This window comes from Phocoena sinus, chromosome 19 (genome assembly GCF_008692025.1).
Source record: "Phocoena sinus isolate mPhoSin1 chromosome 19, mPhoSin1.pri, whole genome shotgun sequence".
Taxonomy (NCBI): domain Eukaryota; kingdom Metazoa; phylum Chordata; class Mammalia; order Artiodactyla; family Phocoenidae; genus Phocoena; species Phocoena sinus.
The window spans coordinates 3,443,749-3,468,240 of NC_045781.1; the positions used below are offsets into that span (position 1 = coordinate 3,443,749).

General features: G+C 55.2%; 1 protein-coding gene across 9 annotated transcripts; it reads left to right on the forward strand.

Annotated features, from left to right (window-relative positions):
- The first annotated feature begins 6,720 nt into the window (after positions 1–6,720).
- TTYH1 (tweety family member 1) lies at positions 6,721–24,492 on the forward strand. Of its 9 annotated transcripts, none has more exons than XM_032612757.1 (18): positions 6,721–6,821; positions 10,188–10,228; positions 10,383–10,486; positions 10,799–10,870; positions 13,146–13,324; positions 15,201–15,312; positions 16,126–16,346; positions 17,054–17,134; positions 17,340–17,510; positions 18,771–18,866; positions 20,143–20,215; positions 20,543–20,618; positions 21,126–21,181; positions 21,325–21,417; positions 21,665–21,757; positions 23,029–23,171; positions 23,947–24,027; positions 24,151–24,484. In XM_032612757.1, the coding sequence occupies exons 3-18, from the start codon at positions 10,397–10,399 to the stop codon at positions 24,182–24,184; spliced, it is 1,671 nt and encodes a 556-aa protein (XP_032468648.1). In that variant the 5' UTR covers positions 6,721–6,821; positions 10,188–10,228; positions 10,383–10,396; the 3' UTR covers positions 24,185–24,484. The 9 variants fall into 9 exon arrangements, 8 of the variants coding, with proteins under 8 accessions (XP_032468648.1, XP_032468647.1, XP_032468649.1 ...); XM_032612756.1 differs by lacking the exon at positions 6,721–6,821 and adding an exon at positions 9,440–9,540; XM_032612758.1 differs by lacking the exons at positions 6,721–6,821; positions 10,188–10,228 and adding an exon at positions 23,299–23,344 and having other exon boundaries at positions 10,391–10,486.

The following is a 24,492-nucleotide window of genomic DNA, read 5'->3' on the forward strand; positions in this document are numbered from 1 at the left end:
ATGAGAAGCCCGCGCACCACAACGAAGAGTAGCCCCCTCTCGCGGCAACTACAGATAGCCCACGCACAGCAACAAAGACCCAACACAGCCAAAAAATAAATAAAATAAGTAAAGTCAGTTGCAGACTTCAGTATGCTTCCCCCTGAATACTTCGGCAAGTGCATCATTACCTAGAGTTCAAACTTCATGTTCCTTCTTTTTTGTCGTGTGTTAAAATGTGCGTTCAGTGAAATGAAATGGACACATTTAAATGTACTAGGAGCTGTGTTTTGACAGTTAGATGCCCAAACCACTATCAAGATATAAAATACAGTCACTGTCCCTGAAAAATGGTGGGTGCAGGGGCTGGGGGCTGGGGGGGGTGGGGAATTGGTGTTTAGTAGGAAGAGTCTCAGTTTTACAAGTTGAAAACGTTCTGTGGAAGGTGGCGATGGTTGTACAACACTGTGAATGTATTTGGTGCCACTGAACTCACTTAAAAATGGCTAAAATGGAAATTTAATGTACATTTTTACCACATTTTAAAAATGAAAAATGAATAAAAACAAACTTAAGTGGGGATCATTAACTTCATTTTGCAGCTAAGAAAACTGAGGCCAGATCAGGGGTGTGAGTGCCATGGGACTGCAGGCCTATACAGTGAGGGATTTGGGATTTGAACCCACATGTGTGTCCCTCTGAGTTCATCCGTTTTCCTTCTCCAGCCAGTTTTCCATCCTCCTGTGCAAACATTCCCAGCAGTTGTAATAATAATAGCAGACGTAGTGGCAGTTGTAATAGTAAAAGGAAAAATGATAACCAAAATGAGTTCCATCCACTCACCAGATTCTTACTCAGCCGTAAAGCAAAGAAGAGCCGATACATTCCACCCTGTGGATGAACCTCGAAATGTGACTCTGAGTGAAAGAGCCACACATAGAAGGTCACCCACTGTAGAGGATTCCATTTCTAGGAAGTGTCCAGAACAGGCAAATCCAGAGCGACAGAAAGCAGATGAGTGCTTGCCTGGGGCTGTGGGGAGGGGAACGGGGAGTGTCTGCTAACAGGTGTGGGGCTTCCTTCGGGGTGATGAATTTGTTCCAGAACTACATAGAGTGATGGTTGTGCTGCTTGGGGAATGTGCTAAATGCCGTTGAATTGCATGCTTTAAAATCATTAAATTACTTTTTAATTTATTTTTTTCAAAACTTTTTATTGAAGTATAGTTGACTTACAATGTTTTCTTAGTTTCAGGTGTACAGCAAAGTGACATATATATATATATATATATATATATCCATATATATACTTTTTCAGATTCTTTTCCATTATGGTTTATTACGGGATATAAAAGATAGTTTCCTGTGCTATACAGTAGGTCCTTGTTGATCTATTTTATATATAGTAGTGTATTTCTGTCCATCTCAGACTCCTAATTTATCCCTCTCCCTCTCCTTTCCCAGAAGTTTGTTTTCTATGTCTGTGAGTCTGTTTCTGTTTTGTAAATATGTTCATTTGTACTGTTTCTTAGATTCCACATATAAGTGATAAAATATTTGTCTTTGTCTGACTTCACTTAATATGATAATCTGTAGGTCCATCCATGTTGCTGCCAGTGGCATTATTTCATTCTTTTCTGTGGCCGAGGAGTATTCCATGGCACGTGTGTGTGTGTGTGTGTGTGTGTACGTGTGTGTGTATGTACGTACCACATCTTCTTTATCCATTCATCTGTCGAAGGATGCCTAGGTTGCTTCCATGTCTTGGCTATTATAAATAGTGCTGCTATGAACATTGGGTGCATGTATCTTTTCAAATTAGAGTTTTCATCTTTTCTGGATCTGTGCCCAAGAGTGGGATTGCTGGATCATATGGTAATTCTATTTTTAGCTTTTTAAGGAATCTCCATACTGTTCTCCATAGTGGCTGCACCAACTTACATTCCCACCAACAGTGTAGGAGGGTTCCCTATTCTCCACACCCTCTCCAGCATTTTTAAATGGTTAATTTGATGTGAATTTCCTCTCAATAAAAAAATAACAGCTAATGGGCTTCCCTGGTGGTGCAGTGGTTGAGAGTCCACCTGCTGATGCAGGGGACACGGGTGCGTGCCCCGGTCCGGGAAGATCCCACATGCCGCGGAGCGGCTGGGCCCGTGAGCCGTTGCCGCTGAGCCTGCGCGTCCGGAGCCTGTGCTCCGCAACGGGAGAGGCCACAACAGTGAGAGACCCACGTACCGCAAAAAAAGAAAAAAAAAAAAACAAGCAACAAGCAAAAACCCAACGTATCTGTAAAGTTATGGAGAGTCATTTTTTGTGAAGGTGCACAAACCTTGGGACTTCCCTGGCTGTCCAGTGGTTAAGACTCTGCGCTTCCACTGCAGGGGACCCGGGTTCGATCCCTGGTCGGGGAACTAAGATCCCACATGCCTCGCGGTTTGGCCAAAAATAAATAAATAATTTTAAAAATAAATTTTAAAAAACCTTCTCAAAGGAGAGCATAAAAGGATGTTAAAAGCGGGAATAAGAAAAGCCTGGGAGGTGTTGAAAACATCCGTTACCTTGATTGTGGTGATGGTATCACAGTGTTTGCATTTGTCCAAAGTCATCAAATAGTATACATTAAATACATGCAGTTCTGTGTATATCAATACTTATACCTCAATAAAGCTTGGTTGTTTCTTTTTTTTTTTTTTTTTTTTTGTTGTTGTTTCTTTTTAAAGGGAATTTCCCCCATCTCTGCCCTTTGATTGAGGTCCCAGTGGGAAAGTGCATAGGTGATAAATGTCTGCCTGTTCTAAAGAGAAGCTTCAGACATGCAGAGGTCCAGAGTGGCACAATTACCCCACCACCCGTCTTGAGGTAAGGGACTCGTAAGAGGGTGGGGTTCTTGCAAACGTACTTTGCAGAAGAGAGCGGGCGTTCCTTTCTTGTAGGGTGCTGTGGACTGAATGTGCTCCCACCCCTCAACCCCCAAATCACATGTTGAAGCCCTAACTCCCAATGTACCATTGTATTAGGAGGTAGGGCCTTTGGGAGGTGATTAAGTCATGAGGGTGGAGCCCTCACGTGGGGATTAGTGACCTGGTAGGAAGAGGAAAGCACGCCAGAGTGCCCCCCACCCTGTGTCTCTGTCTCTGACTCTGTCTCCCTCATGAGGACACATCTAGAAGGGCAGTCAACTGCAAGCCAGGAGGAGACAGTGCCCCCTGCCCTTGGAACCTGTGAGTGTGGCAGACCATCTTGTTGAGATAGTCGCCTTCCAATCCTTTGGCCTCACCATGCCTGAATAATAATGAAGTCTATTATTCTAAGACATCTCAGAACCTCCATGGGACAGAGCTGGAGCATGGTGGAACAGGACAGGACCCCCTGAATTTGGGGCTACGGTGCTGGGGTGTGGGGAGGTGAAGCTGGGCAGCTGGCGGGAACCTCCCCTGCTGGCGCACCCAGCACGCACAGCAGAAGCAGGTTTGCCTGGCCACTGAGAACACCCCAGAGAACTGCCGGAGGGGGAGAAGGCCCCGGGGGATGGGGCGCGTGTATCCTGAAGAAGAGAAGGGGCCAGGAGGGTCACGGTAGCACAAGGGCTGAGCGAGTACAGCACAGACGGGGGGTGACTTCAGGTGGTACCGTGATAGGTAAACGCCCACTGCAGAGTCTGGCGTGATCCAAGTTACTTTCCCCTCATGTCAAGATCTGCTGCAGGCGTTCCTGGACGGGCGGACCCTGCATCCCACGCAGGACCCTGCTGCGGGGGGAGGGGGGCGGTGGGAGAGGCAGGCCACACCTGGAAATAAGTGATGCCCATCATCTCTGTGGATACTGCAACGGCCAGAAGCAGTCGTGCCCACCAGGGAGATAAATGCCAGTACCTGGTGGGAAAGGATACACGGAATGGATGTGACGCTCACCACCACGTCAGGACGGTCCGCCACAGGATGCAAACAATCTTACGTAACATCCGCTTCAGTCAGTATCACTGGGCGACCGCAAAACACCCACTCTCTCCATAGATGATGACTTGTTTCTTTGTCTGGTACCCCTTTATCTTCGCTTTCATGCGCCCTCCTGTAGAAAAGATTTTTTTTTCTTAACGTCAATTTTTAAAAATTGAAGTATAGTTGATTTACAATATTGTGTTACTTTCAGGTGTACAGCAAAGTGATTCAGTTATATATATTTATTGAGATTATATTCCATTATAGGTTATTATAAGATAATGACTATAGTTCCCTGCGCTATACAGTAAATCCTTGTTGCGTCTCTGTTTTATGTACAGTAGTTTGTATCTGTTAATCCCATAGTCCTAACTTATCCCTCCCTGCCCCTCTCTTTCTACTTTGGTCACCATAAATTTGTTTTCTATGTCTGTGAGTCTGTCTCTGTTTTGTATATAGATTCATTTGTATTATTTTTTAGATTCCACATATAAGTGAAATCATGTAATCTTCCTCTGACTTACTTCACGTAGTATGATAATCTCTTGGTCCATCCACGTTGCTGCAAATGGCATTATTTCATTATTTTTTATGGCTGAGTAATATTCTGTTGTATGTATGTACCACATCTTCTTAAACCAATCCTCTGTTGATGGGCACTTGGGTTGTTTCCATGTCCTGGCTCTTGTAAATAGTGCTGCTATGAACACTGAGGTGCAGGTATCTTTTCAACTTAGAGTTTTCATCTTTTCTGGACCTATGCCCAGGAATGGGATTGCCGGCTCGTACGGCAACTCTGTTTTTAGTTTTTTGAGGAACCTCCATACTGTTCTCCATAGTGGCTGCACCAATTTGCATTCCCACCAACAGTGTAGGAGGGTTCCCTTTTCTCCACACCCTCTCCAGCATTTGTTATTTGTAGACTTTTTGATGTTGGCCATTCTGACCGGTGAGAGGTGGTACCTCATTGTAGTTTTTATTTGCATTTCTTTACTAATTAGCGATGTTTAGCATCTTTTCATGCACCTGTTGACCATCCATATGTCTTCTTTGGAGGAATGTCTGTTTAGTTGTTTCGCCCATTTTTGGATTGGTTTTTTTTTATATTGAGTTGTATGAGCTGTTTGTAGATAAGATTTGAGACACCCAACCACAGAGTTGCCTCTGCTCCCTGACAACGCCCAAATCCAGGGCAAGCTCTCTTCCTTTGACCCTGCTCAAAATGACCCAATGAATCTAAAGCCAATTATAGCCTCTTTCTAACACCCTCTGTATCCCTCTCTCATGCTGCCATGACAAAGCGCCACAGACCGGGGGGTGTCAACAACAGAAATTTATTTTCTTGCAGTCCTGGAGGCTGGAAGTCCGAGATCAAGGTGTCGGCAGGTTTGGTTTCTTCTGAAACTTCTCTCCTTGGCCTGTAGACGGTTGCTTTCTTGCTGTGTCCTCATGGGGTTGTCCTTCTGTCATGTCTGTCATGTCTGATCTCCTCTTCTTATGAGGGCAGCAGTCATATTTGATCGGGACTCCCCCTAATAACCTCATGTTAACTTAATAACCTTGTCAAAGGCCCCATCTCCAAACATAGTCACATCTGAGACACTGGGGGTGGGAATTTCAGCATATGAATTTAGGGGGACCCAGCGCAGCCCATAGCACCCTGTTGCTTGGTCTGTGTTACCTCTCATCCCAGGATGTGTGTTCTCTCTCACTGTGATGAGTACTAAACCCAGCTTGTTCAACTGCAGGTATGTTCCTGGTGGTCTTGGGCTAAGCAGTAATTTGCTGCTGAAGAAGGGAAGCAGGAATTCTGGGTGGACTTGAGGGAAGGAGGAAGCGGGGCGGGGTGGGGGGCTTCCCAAGGATTCCCATGAGACAAAGAGCTATCAGACGGGCACAGCTTGGGAAGGAGAAGAAAGAAAGGCGTGTGTATCTCAGAGGCAGGAAAAGAGAGCAAGGTGAGCGGGCAAACCAACCATGGGTCACCCCCTCCCTTGGTCTGTGGGGTCTTAGGTCAAGCCTCCGCCTGGAAACAGGGAGTGACTGAGCTGGATGCCAGATGGATGTTTTGATATTAAGTTAGGCTGGACTGTTGACCCCCTGAAATTGGGACAGTTGGAAAACCCCCAGATGGCAAGAAAATCGAGAAGATCTGCTCCTGATATAGCCACGGAGGAGGGAAAGGGGGCTCAGACAGATGGAGTGTGCAGGCAGGGTGAGAACGAATGAAGCTGTCTCCTGTTCGTACCCGTGAGCCTAGACTTGTTTTTTTTTTTTTTTTTTTACTCTTTATCATTTTTAAAAAATGGATTGCTTTTTAAATAAAATTTTTATTTTAGAATAGTTTCACATTTACAGAAGAGTTGCAAGGATGATACAGAGAGTTCCTCTACACCCTTGGCCCCATTTCCCCTGCCGCTAACAACTTAGATTGCTCTGGTGCCTTCCTCACAGCTAATGAACCTAGATTGATGCCCTGTAGTTAACTACAGCCCATATATATTTTTTTGTTTTGTCTCTTTTGTTTGGTTGTTTCTTTGCGGTACGCGGGCCTCTCACTGCTGTGGCCTCTCCCGTTGCGGAGCACAGGCTCCGGACGCGCAGGCTCAGCGGCCATGGCTCACGGGCGCAGCCGCTCCACGGCATGTGGGATCCTCCCGGACCGGGGCACGAACCCGCGTCCCCTGCATCGGCAGGCGGACTCTCAACCACTGCGCCACCACCCTACAGCCCATATTTTATTCAGAGCTCCTTGGTTTTTACCTGTGTCCTTCTTCTGTTCCAGGACCCCATCCAGGAGGCCACATGACATGTGAGCTCCTGAGGCTCGCCTTGGCTCCGACGGTCTCTCAGCCTTTCCTTGTTTTGGTTGAACCTGACCGTGTTCGAGAGGACGGCTCAGGTATTTTGTAGGATGTGCTACCTTGGGGTTCAATGGATATTTTTCTCATGATTAGACTGAGGTCCTGGGTTTAGGGGAAGAAAACCAAAGAAGTAAATTTCCATTTTCCTCACGTCACATCAAGGATACAGACTAGCAACAGGACTCTGATGCTGACCTTGGACTCCTGGCTGAGGCAGGGCTTGTCGGGTTTCTTGACTACAAAGTTACTTTTTCTCTCGTTTTTGTGCTGTTCCCATGAGAAGGATGTCATCGTGCTCAGCCCACACTTAAGGGGTAGGGAGTTATGCGCCACGCTTGAGGGTAGAGTAGCTACATAAATTATCTGGAATTCTGCATGGGAAATTTGTCTCTTCTCTCCCATCTCTTACATTATTCACATCATTCTGGACTCATGGTCATTTCTCTTTTTTTAACATCTTTATTGGAGTATAATTGCTTTACAATGGTGTGTTAGTTTCTGCTGTATAACAAAGTGAATCAGCTATACATATACATATATCCCCATATCCCCTCCCTCCTGCGTCTCCCTCCCACCCTCCCTAGCCCACCCCTCTAGGTGGTCACAAAGCACCGAGCTGATCTCCCTGTGCTATGTGGCTGCTTCCCACTAGCTATCTGTATTACATTTGGTAGCGTATATATGTCCGTGCCACTCTCTCACTTCGTCCCAGCTTACCCTTCCCACTCCCTGTGTCCTCAAGTCCATTCTCTACATCTGCGTCTTTATTCCTGTCCTGCCCCTAGGTTCATCAGAACCATTTTGTTTCTTAGATTCCATATATATGTGTTAGCATACCGTATTTGTTTTTCTCTTTCTGACTTACTTCACTCTGTATGACAGACTCTAGATCCACCCACCTCACTTCAAATAACTCAATTTCATTCCTTTTTATGGCTGAGTAATATTCCATTGTATATACGTGCCACGTCTTCTTTATCCATTCATCTGTCGATGGACACTTAGGTTGCTTCCATGTCCTGGCTATTGTAAATAGAGCTGCAGTGAACATCGTGGTACATGACTCTTTTTGAATGATGGTTTTCTCAGGGTGTAGGCCCAGAAGTGGAATTGCTGGGTCACATGGTAGTTCTATTTTTGGTTTTTTAAGGAACTTCCGTACTGTTCTCCATAGTGGCTGTATCAATTTACATTCCCACCCGCTTTTTTTTCCTCAACATTTTAGTATGAAAAATTTCAAACAGACAAAAAAGTTGAAAGAATGTTACAGTGAAAAAAACAAATAATCTGATTATAAAATGGTCAAAGGACCTGAATAGACAAGTTTCCAAAGAAGATATTCAGATGGCAAACAGGTACATGAAAAGGTATATATGTATGTTGTGTGTGTACAGATATAGATGTATAGATACAGCTATATACACACACACATATGCATATATAATCATTAGTGTACACCTTAAGCCTACACAGTGTTATATATCAATTATATCTCAATAAAGGTGGAAAAAATAAAGACTTACAGTGAATACCTAGACACCCACCACCTAGATGCTGCCGTTAATATGTGGCTTTATTACATATCTCTACCCCTGTCAATCCACCTTATTTCTTTTTTGATCCGTTTCAAAGGAAACTGCAGACAACACTAAATTCCCCCCCATACTTAAGCATGCATCTCATTAAATAGAGTTCTCTTTCCCCCCGAGGCAAAATTTGCACAAATCTTAAGTGTACCACAAATGCAGACCTCTTGTACCACAAGTGCCGCCCAAAACCTTATCAAGATACAGAACAATGCCATCACTCCTGAAAGTCCCCTCGGCCCCCTTCCCAGTCAGCCCTGTCCCCAACCCTTCCGGAGGCAGCCACTGTTTTGATTACTGTTGCCACCATTGATTAGTTTTGTCTGTTCCTGAACGTCACCTAAATGGACTCATACCATATATACTCACCATCACCTCGTGAAACTGATGCGTCTCCCAGAATTTACGTCATGGGGAGCACGTATGAGTTCTTTAGCCGGGACCTGCCCCTGTCTTTTGGCAAGAGGGGCTGGTCAGGAGGCCTTCCTGGAAGAGGCAGCATTGCTGCCTCTCTCTGGCTTCCTTCCTGCCTCTCTGGGCTGCTCCTTCTCAGCCTCTTTGTGGGCCCATTTCCCTCCGCTTGCCCCTTCCTCGGCAGTGCTGCTCGGCGTCTGGCTAGACCAGAGCTTACAAAACAGCCAGCATCAGCCCACACGGTATTTTTTTTGTATTTGAATTAGCTTTAACATTTAAAAGCTGAGGGATTTTGCTTTTAAAAATATCCATATTTCTGTCGTCTCTTGGAAATTTGAAACATCTGGCGATGCTGTGTCCCTCTCCCCACATGGCAAGAATTGGCTGAAACAAAATATCAATAGCAACAACCTGTGCTCTGAGCCCTCCCCCACGCTGGGGGTGGGGGTCCTAACGCACCCAAGCCCTGAATTCACACCTATAGAGTTTGGGATGGTATTGGAACGGTATTCAGCCAAGAACCCTGCAAATGCTCAGGGACCACCCTGGAATAACCATTCATCTTCCCCAGGAGAAGCAGACCCAGGAAACAATAGCAGGAGATCAAGGAGAACAAATCTCTATCAGACAGCATCTCAGTCTCCCATTCATCACCATCCTCATCATCACCTTCATCATATCATTGTCACCATCCACAGCACCATAATCTTCATCATCGTCGTTACCATCATTATCCCTAGGACCATCACTACCACCGGTATTTTTCTCCCTAGTAATGAGATGGGCAACTACCCCCCAGCCCTTTCTCACCAATCGGGAGCAAAATATTGGGATGAGATGGGTGGAGCGCTATCTCCCCTTTCTCCCCCCCTGCCCATCACATCCCCCCACGAGGGAGGCCATGTGTGTGGGGACGCCAGGTGGCGAAGTCTAGCCCAGCTTCACAGGGGTGGGGGAACCCCTGGGGCAGATTCTTGGGGACCTTAGTTTTGACTTCAGCAGTGACTGGCTGGGTGGTAACGTTGAAGCAGCCAGGTCCCCTCTACTTCCTCCCCTACCAGTGCGTTTGCAGTGGGTTCCTGTGAGATTCAGCAGAGGTAGCGGCTGGAAAAACACTTTGTAAACTGTAAAGTCAATGACAAGGGCAGGTGGATCCTTGTATACATTGAAGTCTTTCTTAATCAGTTTAGAGAGGTTCTTTAACACATGGGAGGCATCCTTATAAAGATGGGAGGGGGTCCCCCAAATAGATGAGCAAGTTCTTGGAGTGGGAAGAACCCTTCTGCACGTGCCAGGGGTCCTTACTGCAGACATGCGGGTGTACTTTCTGGAGTGCTCTATACACAAAGGGACGTTTGGGTCTAGAAGCTGTGTCCTTATACAGATTTTTTTTTTTTTTTTAAGTGGGAGAAGCCTTTTAACCCACATGGAGGCGTCCTTTACAGGTGAGAGTACGCTTACATAAGTGAGGGGTTTTTATTGATGCAACTGACCATGATTTGTAACTGATCATTATTTGTAAAATGCTGCGCAAACACGAGCGACCTCTGCACAGACACGAAGGTTCTTCCTAAAGATAAAGGGCTCGTTACGCTGTAGGGTGATATAACAGTATGAGCAGCTTTCTACTGCATGTCGCTGTTCAGCCGAGCTCCGTTGGGCCGCCTATGCGAGCAGCGCGGTACCTGCGCGGGGGGCCGCAGGTGGGAGCCGCCGCCACCGAGGGGGCGCGGGGAGCCCGACTCGCGGTACCGCAGTCCCCCCCTCAGCCGCCAGGGGCAGCACCATCCCTGCCCTGCCCGCGCCTCCCCCCTCCTCCCCCAATCTCCGCCCCCCACCCCCTCCCTCCCCCCCGCTCGCTCCCCTGAGCCCCGCCAGACCCCGCTCAGCCCGCGCCCCGCTCCGCTGCCGAGGCTCCCGCAGCCCCGGCGTCCGCCCCGCTGAGCCCTCCCCCGGGGGCCATGGGGACGCCCCCGGGCTACCGACCTTCGGCTTGGGTGCATCTGCTCCACCAGCTGCCCCGCGCCGACTTCCAGCTCCGCCCGGTGCCCAGCGGTTTCGCGCCCCAAGAACAAGAATACCAGCAGGTGGGCGCGGGCACGGGGTCCTGGGGGCGGGGGTTGGGAGCTGGGTGACGGATTCCTGTGTTCTCTGGGGGTGGGAGCCGGGCCGGGACTTTGGGGTACCTGAGGCAGCGAGAGCCTGGCGTTCCCGTACCTGGAGGTTCCCCTGGGAACCTCCTTAAATGAGGGAGGGCTGGGGCCTGGACCCCTGGATCTCAGAGGAGGGAGGGGACTGGGGGCCCTTGGATTCCCGGGTCTCTGAGAGCTGCGCGGGAAGCTAGGGTCATCGGGGGGGTAGGTCCATCATGTCCTAAAAGACGACCCCTTCCCTCACGGGATCAGGGCAATGCAGTTAAATGCGTCCCAGTTCAGGTGGGACCCAGGAGATATAGAGGAGCTGACATGGTGGAGAGGAAGAAAGCTGGAGGTGCCCTGATTCTGGGACGGGATTGAGACCTGAAATGGGGAAGCGGGTGAGGGGTTTTAGGGCTGGAGCTGGGAAAAACAGGTGGAGGCGCTGGGAGAGACTTCCAGCCTGTCCCAGGACGGAAGGGGCAGTCAGTCAGGTCGCTGGAGGGGGGGTGAGGATGAGGTTCGGTTTGGGGACTGGAGGATGACAGAAACGGGGCCAGAGGGTGGGGCTGGGTGGGAACCTTAAGGAAACCGGGGTCCCTGGGGAAGGGGGCCCAGCCTGGGTCAGCTCCAATAGGGGCGAAAGAACTGTCCCCTGACCCAGTTTAATTCAAGTCCTTGACTTTGAGATTAATGAGCAAGGCTTGGCGGAGCTGGGGATGGGGTAGGGGGTGGGCAGGATGGTGGAGCCCTGGGATGGGTCCTGGGCCCTGCCTGTAAGGTCTGAGCCCCTCAGATCTGTCCTGGGGGGCTCCCGGGATAGGGGGCTGGGGATTGGCAAGCTTAGAAGGAGGGGGGTCCCAGGAAAGCAGAGAGGGGGACGTGTGCTGTGTTCTGAGCTATTTGGGTCATGGCTGCGCTGAGCCGGCCGTAAGCAGCTCCTCCCGCCGACTCCACGCCGCTCTGTCCCCACCAAACGGGGACTGCCAGCCCCTCTACCACAGCCTGCTGGTTACACAATCCCAGCCTCCAGGGCCAGTCCACGGTCACCTGCTCACGGCCAAGGAGACCTCCCCACACGGATGCCACACGCGGGGTCCCCACCCCAGCCACCGCCAGAGGCACTCAGGGAGGCTCACTCTGCCCCCCGTCAACAACAGTCAGGGTGACAGTGCCGGGACACACACCCCAGGAGGGGACAGCTGGGAAAATAATCAGGGACTGGGTGCCACCGTGCTGTGGGGACACACACACACACTCTCTCACACATGCATTCACACTCACGCACATATACACACATATACACCCACATACAGATACATGTATACACACCCATACACTCACACATGTATACACACACCCACACCTTCACATTTACACACATATTCCTGCACTCGTACAGATGCTCACACGCATGCGTCAAGTATACACACATTCACACACTCATATGTTCACATATACACACTCACACATACATTCACACACTACCTCGTTCCCTCTCTCTCTCCTCCCCCCCCATACCCCTCTCGCCCCTGCTCTGTCTTCACTCTCCCAGCCTCCCAGTGCCCAGCTCTGAGTTGCACGAGCGTGCGCACGCGTGCACACACGCACGCACACAGTGTCACGGAGGCTGGCACGCCCCCTCCCCCTGAGTCCCTGGGTGACAGACTCACACTGCGGTGGGTGGGCAGAGCTCAGCATCAGGGGAGAGAGGAAGCAAACAGCGAGTGGGGAGGACCAGCGTGGGGGAGGGGGGAGGGAGTAGGAAGCCTACCACCCCCAACCTGGCACGCATCGCCAGGAACAGGTGCCCCCTCCAGACCCCCGATCCCACAAGAGTCTGGGGTCCGGGTCTTGGCATGTCCTTGGATGGTACTTCATTCCAACTACCTGGTTTTGGGGTGGAGGAAACCGAGGCTCAGAGAGGGGAGGGCCCCTGCCAAAGGTCACACGGCCTTTGGAGGGCAGAGCAGAAGTTGAACCCAAGACTTGGGCCTCCCAGTTGGAAGCTCCCTTCAGCCCCAAGTCCCAGAGCCCTGGCTGCCAGCCTGGGAGGGGCTGGGAATGACATCTTTCCTCACAAACCTGAAAACCACGGCTTGGGCTCGGCCCCCCAGCTAGCCAGGGGTGCCTTCCACCTGCACTGAGATCCCAAAGCCAGAACCTTCAGACACACAGGGAGGGAGCCCGGGACCCCTCTGATGCCTGATGTCACCCCCTTCCCCAGGCCCTGTTGCTGGTGGTGGCCTTGGCAGGCCTGGGCTTGGGCCTGAGCCTCATTTTCATTGCTGTCTACCTCATACGTTTCTGCTGCTGCCGGCCCCCAGAGCCGCCCGGGGCCAAGAGCCCTCCGCCTGGGGGAGGCTGTGTCACTTGGAGCTGCATTGCTGCCCTTCTCGTCGGCTGGTAATGGGGCCCCAGGGTGGGTGGACACTGGGGATGGGGCTCCCCAAGCTCTCTATCAGTCAGTCTTCCTGGTGGTGTCCCAGCAGGGGAGAATTGCTCCCATTTGACGGATGGAGAGACCAAGGTCCAAGAGGAAAAGTGACTTCCCAAGGGCAGCCAGCCTGGCAGGATGGTCTAGGGGTTAAAGGCTGGGCAGTCAGACTGCCTGGGTTTGGTGGCTCTGCCGTGGAACAGCTGTGTGACCTAGGCGAGTGGTGTAGTTTCTCCAGGCCTCGGTTTCCACATCTCTAAAATGGGCACTGTAGTCACACCCACCTCCTGCTTGTGGTGCGATTAAATGAAATGTACAGTGCCTGGTTCACAGCTGGACGCCATAAATGTGAACTAGGGATGTCATTCATTAACTCATTCATTCATTCATTCAGCAACTATTTCCTGAGTACCTACTATGTGCCAGGAAATACTGACTAAGCCAGACATGGTCCCCGCCCTCGTGAAGCTGATGTATCCCGGTCAGGGACAGTAAAGGCATATTTACAATCCAGGAGCAGCCCTGAGCTGGTCTAACTCCTTCCCACGGTAACCCTGCCGGGTTCAGAGTTGTCACAACCAGTTTTGAAGAGGGAGGCTCAGGGAGAGGCAACCTTTCGAGGCCAGGTGGGCCAAGTGGAGATTCAGACCCCAAAACCCCTAGGAGCCCGGGGGCCACCTTCTGGGACACCCTCAGGGGTGGGAGAAACAGGGCACGTGGGGACGCGCCATTTACCAGGAGCTAGCTCTGGGCGCAGCCCCTCCCCTCAGGGCAGCACCCACCCCTCAGGGCAGATCTGGGCGCTCAGGACTTGCCCCCGACCTGGGGCTTGGGGGCGGGGAGGGCGGCAGCGGCCGGAAAGCGGCTAGTCCCACCCCACCCCCGCCAGCATGGGCCGCGCCGCCGCGGGGAGCGTGGGCGTGTGGAGGTGGAGGTGGGGGAGGGGGCTGGGAGTCCCAAGGTGCTTCCTCTTCGCGCTCTCCCGCGTGGAGGGGGGCGGGGAGGAGGACAGAGGCCCTGTGCGGGAGAGGCACGGCCAGCCCCCGTGGCCGGGAAACAAGAGCAGCTTTGTAGCACTGTGAACAATGGGTGCGGGCGCTGGAGCCAGCGCCGTCACATCCCGGGGCAGGGGGCGGGGGCCTGCGCAGCGCGGGGCTGGGAGCTGTGAGGGCGTCGGGGCGTCCGCCGCCACGCTCCAGGCCTGGCCCCCTCCGCGGAGGGACTCAGTGTGTTGCGGGGGGTGAGGGAGGGGGCCCGTATTCAGGCTCCACAATGGAGCTCTGTGTGCCGGCAACCGAGGGGCGGGGGCGCCCGGCTTCTGGCCCGTTGGGCCCACATTCCCTCGCTTCCCTCCCAGCCGTCCAGAAGCTTGGCTCCTGGGGGTGGGGGGAGACTGGGAGCTCCAGGCCTGGGGTCCCCCAGGAGGCGGGGGAGGGGACGGCTGCATCCTGAAGGGACAGGTGCTGAGGACCCCGGATACTTGGGGAAAGGGTGGAGGGCCTGGGTGCGGGCTGGCAGTCACTAGAGGGGAGGACCTCCCGTCCTGGGGCTGGGCATGGCAGGGTTTCACTCCGGGGAGGTGCGAGTTAAATCTGGGGGCCTGCTCCCCTCCACCTCTCCACCCACCATTAGCATCACAATGACGTCCCTGGGCCGGGGGAGTGAGACCTTCCCGTTACCTTGGCAACTGGTGGGGGCCAGGCTGGAGACGTTCCTTTCCCACGATGGGCCGGACCAATGGGATGGGGTGGGAGATGGGATTGGGTGTGTGAGGAGGTGGGGGGGGGCGTGGCGGCCCCCAGGGTCCCAGGACCGGTTGTGATTTCCCTTCCCTCCTCCTCTTAGCACTGGCATTGGCATCGGTTTCTATGGCAACAGCGAGACCAGTGATGGGGTGTCCCAGCTCAGCTCTGCACTGCGGCATGCCAACCACACACTCACTGCCATTGACCACCTGGTGAGGGGCCAGGCACTGGCCAGACCCCAGACCCACACCCAGACTGGTTCCCCACACCCGGGCAAAGGGCCCCTCCCAGGAAAACAGGATCTAAACTCAGAGCCAAGACCTCAGACTCAGAATGTCAGGTTCCAACCTGCAGATCTCAGACTGTATGCCCAGCCCCCAACCCTGACTACAGATTAGGGCCTCACACATGGCGCCATCAGAACCTTAGCCCAGATCTGGGCTTCCAGACTCAGTCACACGCAGCCCCAGCCTTGGACTTCAGCTCACAGCCCAAACCATTCAGAGACCAAACACCAAAACCCAGCCCGTGCCCTCAGGTCAGACCCAGGACAGAGACCGGATCCTTGGCCCAGGTGCAAGGTTAAAGACCTCAGCGCTCAGACCCAGGACTCAGACGAGAAGCCTCACTCTCATCCCCAGCCCCAGGACGCCAGACCCGGCGCTGAGCCCCAGCCCGACCTCAGGCCTTAGATTTCATGTCCGGTTGCAACCCTGGAACCCAGACGTGAGACCCCAGACTCAGGAAGGCAGATGCCAGGGTCAGACCTAGGATCCCAGACTTAACCTCAGTTCTGGAGCTCAAGCCACTGACCTCTCCGAGCTCCTGACAGAAGCCACAGAACTGCATGAGCTGGACCGCAGAGCCCCTTCCTTCCCTTCCTCAATCCTCAGATGCCCTAGCGCCCAGATCTCAGATACCCACCCCTGCTCACTCCTACTTCGCCCCCCCCCAGCCCTGTCGCCCAACCCCTGGCCGCCCCAGAGAACGCCCTCCCCCGACTCCAGGCCCACCCCTGTGCGCAGGTGTTGGAGATGGTGGAGAGGTTGGATGAGGCCGTGAGGACAGAGCTGACCACTCTGGAGGAGGTGCTGACGCAGCGCACGGAGCTGGTGGCGGCCACCCGGGGGGCTCGGCGGCAGGCGGAAGCCGTGGCCCAGCAGCTCCAGGGGCTGGCCTTCTGGCAGGGAGTGCCCCTGAGCCCCGTGCAAGTAGCTGAAGATGTGTCCTTTGTGGAGGAGTACAGGTAGGTGACCGCTCTATCTGCTCCGTGTGGCAGGGAACCCCTGCCTGGGTGATTGTGCCCCCAGGGGACATTGGGGGACATATCTGGGGGGGTCACAACTGGGGGAGGGGATGCTACTGGCACCAGGTGGGCAGAGACCAGAGATGCTACTGAATATCCTACAGTGCACAGGACAGCCCCCAACGGCAAAGGGTTATCTGTGCTAAGTGTCAGTAAGTGACAGCAACCCTGGCGTAGAGAGGCGGACCGAGTGATGGCGTGCCCGCTCACGTGTCCATCCGTTTACTCCCTCCCTCAATGTATTCACTCCTTCGTTCACTCGTCCTTGACTCAGCCATTCCTCAAGTCACTCTTGCACTTCACTCATGGAATCTCAGACTAACCAGGTCACTCCCTCGGTTGTCCAGCTGATGCGTGTATCCATCCAACAGATGTTTATTTACACCTTCTGGTGAGAGAGGTGTACCCCAATGGTCAGGACCATGAGCTCTAAAGCCAGACGGCCCTCCCTAACCACGTGATCTTAAATAAGGTACATACCAGCTCTGTGCCTCAGTGTTCCCACCTGGTACCCGTGGGAATAATGGGTAGCAATACCCTCATTGGATTGTGGAGGGTCTGTCGAGTCACTATCTGTCAAGTGCTTACAGGGGCGACCAGCACACATTATATAGGTGTCTGTAAAATATGGTTTTTTTTTAAGATAGAACGATGAACAATGAATCCTGCCTGTCTCACGGTGGGCGGACCAATAAGAAATGCATGAATGAGATATTGTCTGTAAGGTGGTGAGTGTTAAGAGCTCTGGAGAAGAGTAGGTGGGAGACGGGAACGGGATGGTCTGGAGACAGAGGATGGCAGTTTTGGGAGTTGGCGGGGGGGGGGGTCATCCGGGAAGGCCACACTGAGAAGGTGACATTTGAAGGACATCTGGGACGGCCATCTTTCCCAGCAGCCAGCATGACGGAGTGTCCTCATTGCTTCGTCCGCAAGGAATTATTTCTTTTGTTCAACCCGACAACTGAGGGTCCCAACCAGACATGGGAGCAGAGACAGGGAAGACTTGGTCCTGGATTCTGTGCTCCAGGAGGGCAGGCAGACCTGGGCTGAAGGAGTCCGCAATGAGGAACCCCCCTGCAGGGCATCAGACAGGCCTGGGTCCCAGTGAGTTCAAGTTCTGGGTTCTGGCCAAGCTCAGGGGTGCAGGCCCTGGGCCTCAGCCCTGTTTCAGCAGGGGCTGAGGGTAGCTGGGTGAGGCAGACCCATCATTAACGGGAAATAGCCTCTGGGTTCACCAATACAAGAGTGCCTGACACTTGGGAGTCCTTCAAGGAACATGGCCGGCTTCCTGGAAGGAAATCGGGGCCCCCAGCGGGAGAGCTTTGCTGGGGGAGTTCTTGGTGGCTTAGGGCAGAAGTGCTACCTGCCCCTGAGGGAAGTGAAGTGAAGCTGGGACACACGAGCTGGCGGTGGGGACATGGGGAGCAACGGCCTGGAGGTCAGCTGGAGTCGCTGGGTCCAGCTTCTCCTTTCCGGGGACAGCCTGACCAGCCAGCAGTCCAGGAAAGAAGGGCACAGTGAGTCCCCACAGGGGTCTGAGCAGAGGCTGCCACGGAGGGGGGTGGCCGTTCCCTTGCCGCTCTGGCGACGTGGGGATCGCTGAGAGCGATGCTATTTATTGAGCATCTCCTAAGTGCCAGGCGCTGTGCTGCGGCCCCATGTACAGATGTACAGATGCGGCCTCATGTCCAGATTCACTCTGCAACCAGAGTGAACTGACCATTAGCTAATACTGAATTCTTAAATGACATTAAAAGTTTCCTGATTCGTCTTCAAGCTGATATTTAAGTGCGTCCATATTGGCGCTCTTCTCGGTGCTCTGTGTGTCTCTACTCTAGCCTCACGACGACCCTCGCAAGTAGGTGCTGCTGTTCTCCCCGAGTTACTGGCGGGGAAGCCGAGACACAGGAGGCAAGGTTACTGAGACCCAAGTTGCAGGCAGGCAGGAAGCGGAGGGGCTGGCACTGCGACCCAGGCCGTCTGCCTGCAGACACTGAGCCCTCGGGTCGTGCCCTGTGTCGCTGAGTACATGCCTGGGAATGAGTCCCTCTGCCCTCCAGGCTGGGGTGGAGGGGCTGGGGCCCTGAGAGCGTGCCACTCACAGGGTTCATGCGGGGTTCGGTCAGGGTACAGTCCTGGGACCTGTGTTCTAAATGGCTCTAGTGGCCGGCCTCCCAGTGCACCCACTTCACAGATGGGCCTGGCTGTGGCCTGGAGACTGGGCATCAGGGAGACCATGTGTGCAGGCAGAGCCGGGAGAACGGGCAGGTGCTGGCACCCTCTGCCGAGTCCCGGTCTGGGAGCCTGGGCCCGTGAAAGGCTGGATTTGCTGCTTCAGCCTCAGCCCCGTCACCCCCTCCCCAGGTGGCTGGCCTACGTCCTCCTGCTGCTCCTGGAGCTGCTGGTCTGCCTCTTCACCCTCCTGGGCCTGGCGAAGCAGAGCAGGTGGCTTGTGATTGTGTAAGTCTGGGTGGCTTCCTGGCGGTGGCACTTGTCACTGAGATCCCACAGCGCTCTTCCGAGAGGGGCCACGGTCCTTCCCAGGTTTCATTCCTTTGTCCCACGAACCTCCATGGAGTTCCTGGGCTGGGGTGGCACATAGAGATCAGGCTCAGAGCTGCCCAGGAAGGTGGCGGGCAGGAAACAGGCTGTCCTCACAGCAAGAAGTGCCCCCGAATCCTAGAAAAGCAATGATGGTGATGCTTGTGCTGAGGATTGGGGTGATCACTGACCCTCTCGGTTGCTACGGCAACCCTGTGAAGGAGGTGCCTGGCAGATGCCTACTGGAAGATGAGGGCCCTGAGGCAGAAAGCTGTCACGTGGCCTGGCGGAATTGAGGACCACCCTCTTACTTAAAGGTTCATTCTGTATGCCCGATGCTCTTCTGGAACCCTCGCACTAACCCTATGAGGAGGCCCTTTCCTTCTCCCCATGTAACAGAAAGGGAGACTGGTGCTCAGAGAGGTTAGGCCACTTGCCCAAGGCTGCACAGCCAGAAAGTGCTGGAGCTGGGATTCCACCTAGGCCAACCTATTCCACTTGGAGGAGCCTTTGTATCCTCCCTGGCCCTGAGGGGGGCCACGCTTGTGCCCGCCACCATTCCCACACTCCCCCCGGGGTGAGAGGTCCTGCCATCCCATCCAGGCCGCCCTGAAGCTTGAAGATGGTAAAGCACAGTGGGCAGGGCAGGTCTGGGGCTTGGGGCCAGACCTTCAGTTTGGCTCCCTCCAGGTGCCCTTCTTTCTTGCTGACCACCCTCAAAGGCTGATTCCCCACCCCCCCCACCCGAACCCCATCCCCAGAGAAAACCTGGAAGGCAGTTTCAGCCCTGGAGCTGTCTCCACTCCTAGGAGGAGGAGTCTGGGCTGAGAGGGAGGCTGACCAAGCAATGGGTGAACCTGGGAGCAAGGTCCTGCGGAATTCAGAGCAGGGAGATGGGGCCCAGGGGTGGGCGGTCCGGAGCAAGGCGGGAACAGACGTGGGCTGGATCCGGCCAGCCCCTCACCCCGTATCCTCCCCCAGCAGGGCCAGGTGTTCAGTTTGACGTCAGCAGCCACGGGTCCACACCTCTCCCCCAACAGCTCCTCTGCCCCTAGTTGTTATCCTCTTGGCTCCAGAGGTGGGTGGAGGGTAGGGCTGGGGCTGTGATGGGATTAGGGGTGGGGGAAGGGAAGAGGTGAGGTGGGAGATTAAGAACCCCAGAACCCCCAAGTCCAATCCCTCCTGCCCACCGTAGGATGACGGTGATGAGTCTCCTGGTTCTTGTCCTGAGCTGGGGCTCCATGGGCCTGGAGGCAGCTACGGCCGTGGTGAGTGGTGTGGGACAGGCCCTTGGGCTCCAAGACTTAAGGGTGCCAAAGGCCCCTAACTCCTGGATCCTGGGGCAGGATGGGAATAAATGCCTTAGGTCCTGAGAGGAAAGACTTGGGGGCCAGGAACACAGGTTCTGAAGTTTCCAGCCAGTTTCCTAGGTCCCGAGGGCCTGGACTTCTGGACACTTGGGTCTGAGGGAGGAGGGACTGGGGGTCTGGACTCCTGGGTCTGAGGGAGGGGGGGCTAGAGGGCACTCAGTTCTGTGGGAGTGTGGAATGGGGGCAGTTTCTGTTCTGAGCCCCCTTTCCTGCTGCCCCTCTCAGGGCCTCAGCGACTTCTGCTCCAGTCCGGACACCTACATCCTGAACCTGACCCGGGAGGAGACTGGCCTTGGCTCAGGTGATCGCATCTCCAGGCGCACGCCCTGGGTCCTCGGGCCTCTCTGCGCGGTCCTCCTGGGATGGGGTGAGGGTGAGCAGCCAGCTGCCAGGCCCTGCCCCATTCTGCAGAAGCTCTCGGCACCTCCCCTGGTGCGCTGGAACAGAGGGAGGGATAAAGATGATGGAGTCAGGAGAAAGGGGTCCTCAGGCTGGAGCTGAGGTGTGGGAGGATTTGGCCACTTGGAGAAAATGGGGGGAGCACAGTTGAGTCAAGGGGAGGGTGGCAGAAGCAGGGGCTCCCCGGGAGTGTGTAGATCAGCGTGTTTCTGGCTGTGGCTGGAGCAGAAGGGATTAGGGGCCGGGAGGGCTGCCAGTCTCAGAATGCGAGGTCATTGGGACCACAGGAGGGTCCTGAGCTGGGAGGGGTGGAAAGTGTGGCCTTGCCCCCTCCCGCCTTTCCCCAGGGAGGCCCCGGGGCTCAGGCTCACAGCCTCCCCCCTCTTCCCCTCTTCCCTTGCCGCTTCAGACATCCTGAACTATTATTTCCTCTGCAACCAGGCCGTCTCCAACCCCTTTCAACAGGTTAGGGCTGCGGGCAAGGGAACCGGGTGGAGGAGGCGCGCGGCTGGGGCCTAGACTTAGGGATGCTGGGGGAGGATGAAGGCGCCAAGTGGGCGGGGGGTGTCAACCGCTGGGTCCTCCTCCCTCCTTCTGGCTTCCCGCAGAGGCTGACTCTGTCCCAGCGAGCTCTGGCCAACATCCACTCCCAGCTGCAGGGGCTGGAGCGAGAAGCTGTCCCCCAGTTCCCTTCTGCTCAGGTCGGCGGGGCCGGGTGCTCCTTCTGCACCCCGACTCCCAGGGGAAGGAGGGGAGGGAACCTGGGTGTGTGGGCAGAGCCTTAGAAAAGGGGCGGGGCGGTGGCTGTGGGCCGGGGGTCCGCAGAAAGGGGCGGGGCGGCAGCTGTGGGTGGGGCCCTGGCTTTGTGAGCCCGCCGAAAGGGGCGGGGCCTGAAGAGATGGGCGGAGCCTGAAGAGTTCCTGAGATAACCACCCCCTGCCACCGCAGAAGCCTCTGCTGTCCTTGGAGGAGACGCTGAATGTGACAGAAGGAAACTTCCACCAGTTGGTGGCACTGCTGCACTGTCGTGGCCTGCACAAGGTGACCCCTGTCGCCCTCCCCGAATTCTTCTCGCAGGGGAGCCTCTGCCTAGACCCAGAAACCTAGGAATATCCTTTCTGCTTCCTGTTCATTCCTCCAGCAAGTTCTGCTGGCCCTTCTGAAGCCCGTCTGGGCTCTGAGCACAGCTCACACTGTCACCGCTGCTCCCGGCCCCAGGGCCTCTTCCCTGTTCCCTGCTTGCCTGCCTCCATCTGTCCTCCGCACAGCAGCCAACAGCCCAGTGAGCCTTTTAAGCACAATCTGATCTTCCTGCGCTTAAAACCCGCAGTTACCCCTGCAGGCGGATTAAGGTCCTGGCTTCTCGCCTGACCTCGGGGGCGGTTTCGGCCTCAGCCCTTTGCTTCCCCCTAGCCCGCACCCCTTCCCCCAGCAGCCTTGCGGGTCTCCCAGACAGCAGTCCCCCACCTCCCATCGGCCGGGTTCCTTCCTGCTGGTGCCATCTTGCTGTCGGGACCCCAGTACTGCTTTCCAAACCCCCTCTCTCATTAGCTCATTGTGGTCTGAAGCGACCTTCTGGGGCCTGGTTGCTGAAGTTTCCCCGGTACTTGGAGCAATGCCTGGCACAGAGCAGGCCCTCTGCCAGCCCCTGCTGAATGACTTATGGCTGGCCATTCAGGAAATGGTGCTTCTGCCGATTTCCGGGGATGACAGTAATGTCAGCCAGTGTTTACTGAGTGTGCGTTATGTGTAGGGGGCATTTCTATACCAGTTGTTCTTCTAAGCCTTATTCTCAGTGTTGTTCTAAGCCAGCGATTTTGCCCCAGGGGATGGTGGCAATGTGTGGAGACATGTTCGGGTGTCACGGCTGGGTGGGAGGGGTGCTACTGGCATCTCGTGGCTGGAGGCCAGGGCTGCTGCTCAGGGACCTGCAGTGCAGAGGCACCACCCCCCGCTGCCACCCCGTTCAGCACACGCACAGTGATCTGCCCCAATGTCAGACGTGTCCAGGTTGAGACGCCCGGCACTCAACCGAGGCTGAGCTGCTGTGGCGTCTGGGCGTGGGGGGTGTGGAGGGAGGGTTCTCGGTGATGGAGGGGAAGCCGCAGCTTGGGTTCCTGCTCGCAGGTGTGATAATGACAATGACCACAGCGCCTACCGTGTGCGGAGCGCTTTCTGCGTGCCAGGCCCTGTGCTGAGCACGGGCGACCGGGGAGGAAACTGAGGGACTTACTCAACGTTGCACAGCCAGGTGCACGGTCTGAGCCGTGTGCATTGCCCGCTGACGCCCTCTCCCCCGCCCCCCGCCCCAGGATTATGGCGCAGCCCTGCGGGGCCTGTGTGAGGACGCCCTGGAAGGCCTGCTCTACCTGCTGCTCTTCTCCCTCCTGTCTGCGGGGGCCCTGGCCACCGCCCTCTGCAGCCTGCCCCGCGCCTGGGCCCTCTTCCCACCCAGGTCAGGAGGGGAGGGGGGCAGGGTCTTGGCGGAGGGGATGGGGGAGAACCATTGAGCCACTGTTAGGGGGCAGCCTCCTGATGGACCCCCATCCTGTTTCTCTGCCACTCCTCCCCTTGCACCCCAGTGACGACTATGATGACACAGATGATGACGACCCTTTCAACCCTCAGGTATTGGACCCCTGGGTCTGAGGGGGGAGGGGCTGGGGGCCTGGACACCTGGGTCTGAGGGGGGAGGAGCCGGGGTCCTGGACCCCTGGGTCTGAGGGAGGAGGGGCTGGGGGCCTGGACCCCTAGGTCTGAGGGGAGAGGGGCTGGGGGCCTGGACCCCTGGGTCTGAGGGAGGAGGGGCTGGGGGCCTGGACTCCTGGGTCTGAGGGAGGAGGGGCTGGGGGCCTGGACTCCTGGGTCTGAGGGAGGAGGGGCTGGGGGCCTGGACCCCTGGGTCTGAGGGAGATGGGGCCGGGGTCCTGGACCCCTGGGTCTGAGGGAGGAGGGGCTGGGGGCCTGGACCCCTGGGTCTGAGGGAGATGGGGCCGGGGTCCTGGACCCCTGGGTCTGAGGGAGATGGGGCCGGGGTCCTGGACCCCTGGGTCTGAGGGAGGAGGGGCTGGGGGCCTGGACTCCTGGGTCTGAGGGAGATGGGGCTGGGGGCCTGGACTCCTGGGTCTGAGGGGGGAGGGGCTGGGTCCTGGACCCCTGGGTCTGAGGGCCCACACTACAAAGCCAGATTCCCTAGTCATGCCCTCTCTCGCCCCACATCTCCCTGGCAGGAATCCAAGCGCTTCGTGCAGTGGCAGTCATCTATCTGAGCCCTTCCTCCATGCCAGACTGGAGCCTGTTCCCCATCTCCGGTGAGCATCTAGAGTGACACCCCAGCTCCCAAAGCCAGCCTCTGCCCTCCCTCCTTGCCTCCCTGTGGGCTCCGGGGTGGCCCTTCTGCCTGCATCTGGTCCGATCTTTGTCTCTCTCTGCAGTTCCTTCCCCAGCTGCCGGAGAAGACCCCACTAACCCAGCCTCACTGGGCTCCTACCACTAACAATTCCCTGGCTACGGACACCTTAAACAGGACTGCCTTCCCGCCTGCCCTGCCCCCTCCATGTGTCCTTAGCCCTGGAAGTAAGCCGAGGGGGTAGGCCAGGGCCCTGAGCTGGCCGGGGAGCGGGCAGACAGCCAGACCCACAGCCTCTCAGCCCTGAAGGGATGTGAGTGCCCCCACCCTACCACACCCCAGTGGGCTTAGGGCCCCTGATCTCCACTTGCGGCACCAACTTGGGAAAGGGTTGATTTGAAATAAAAGGGACGACTTTATTTTACAA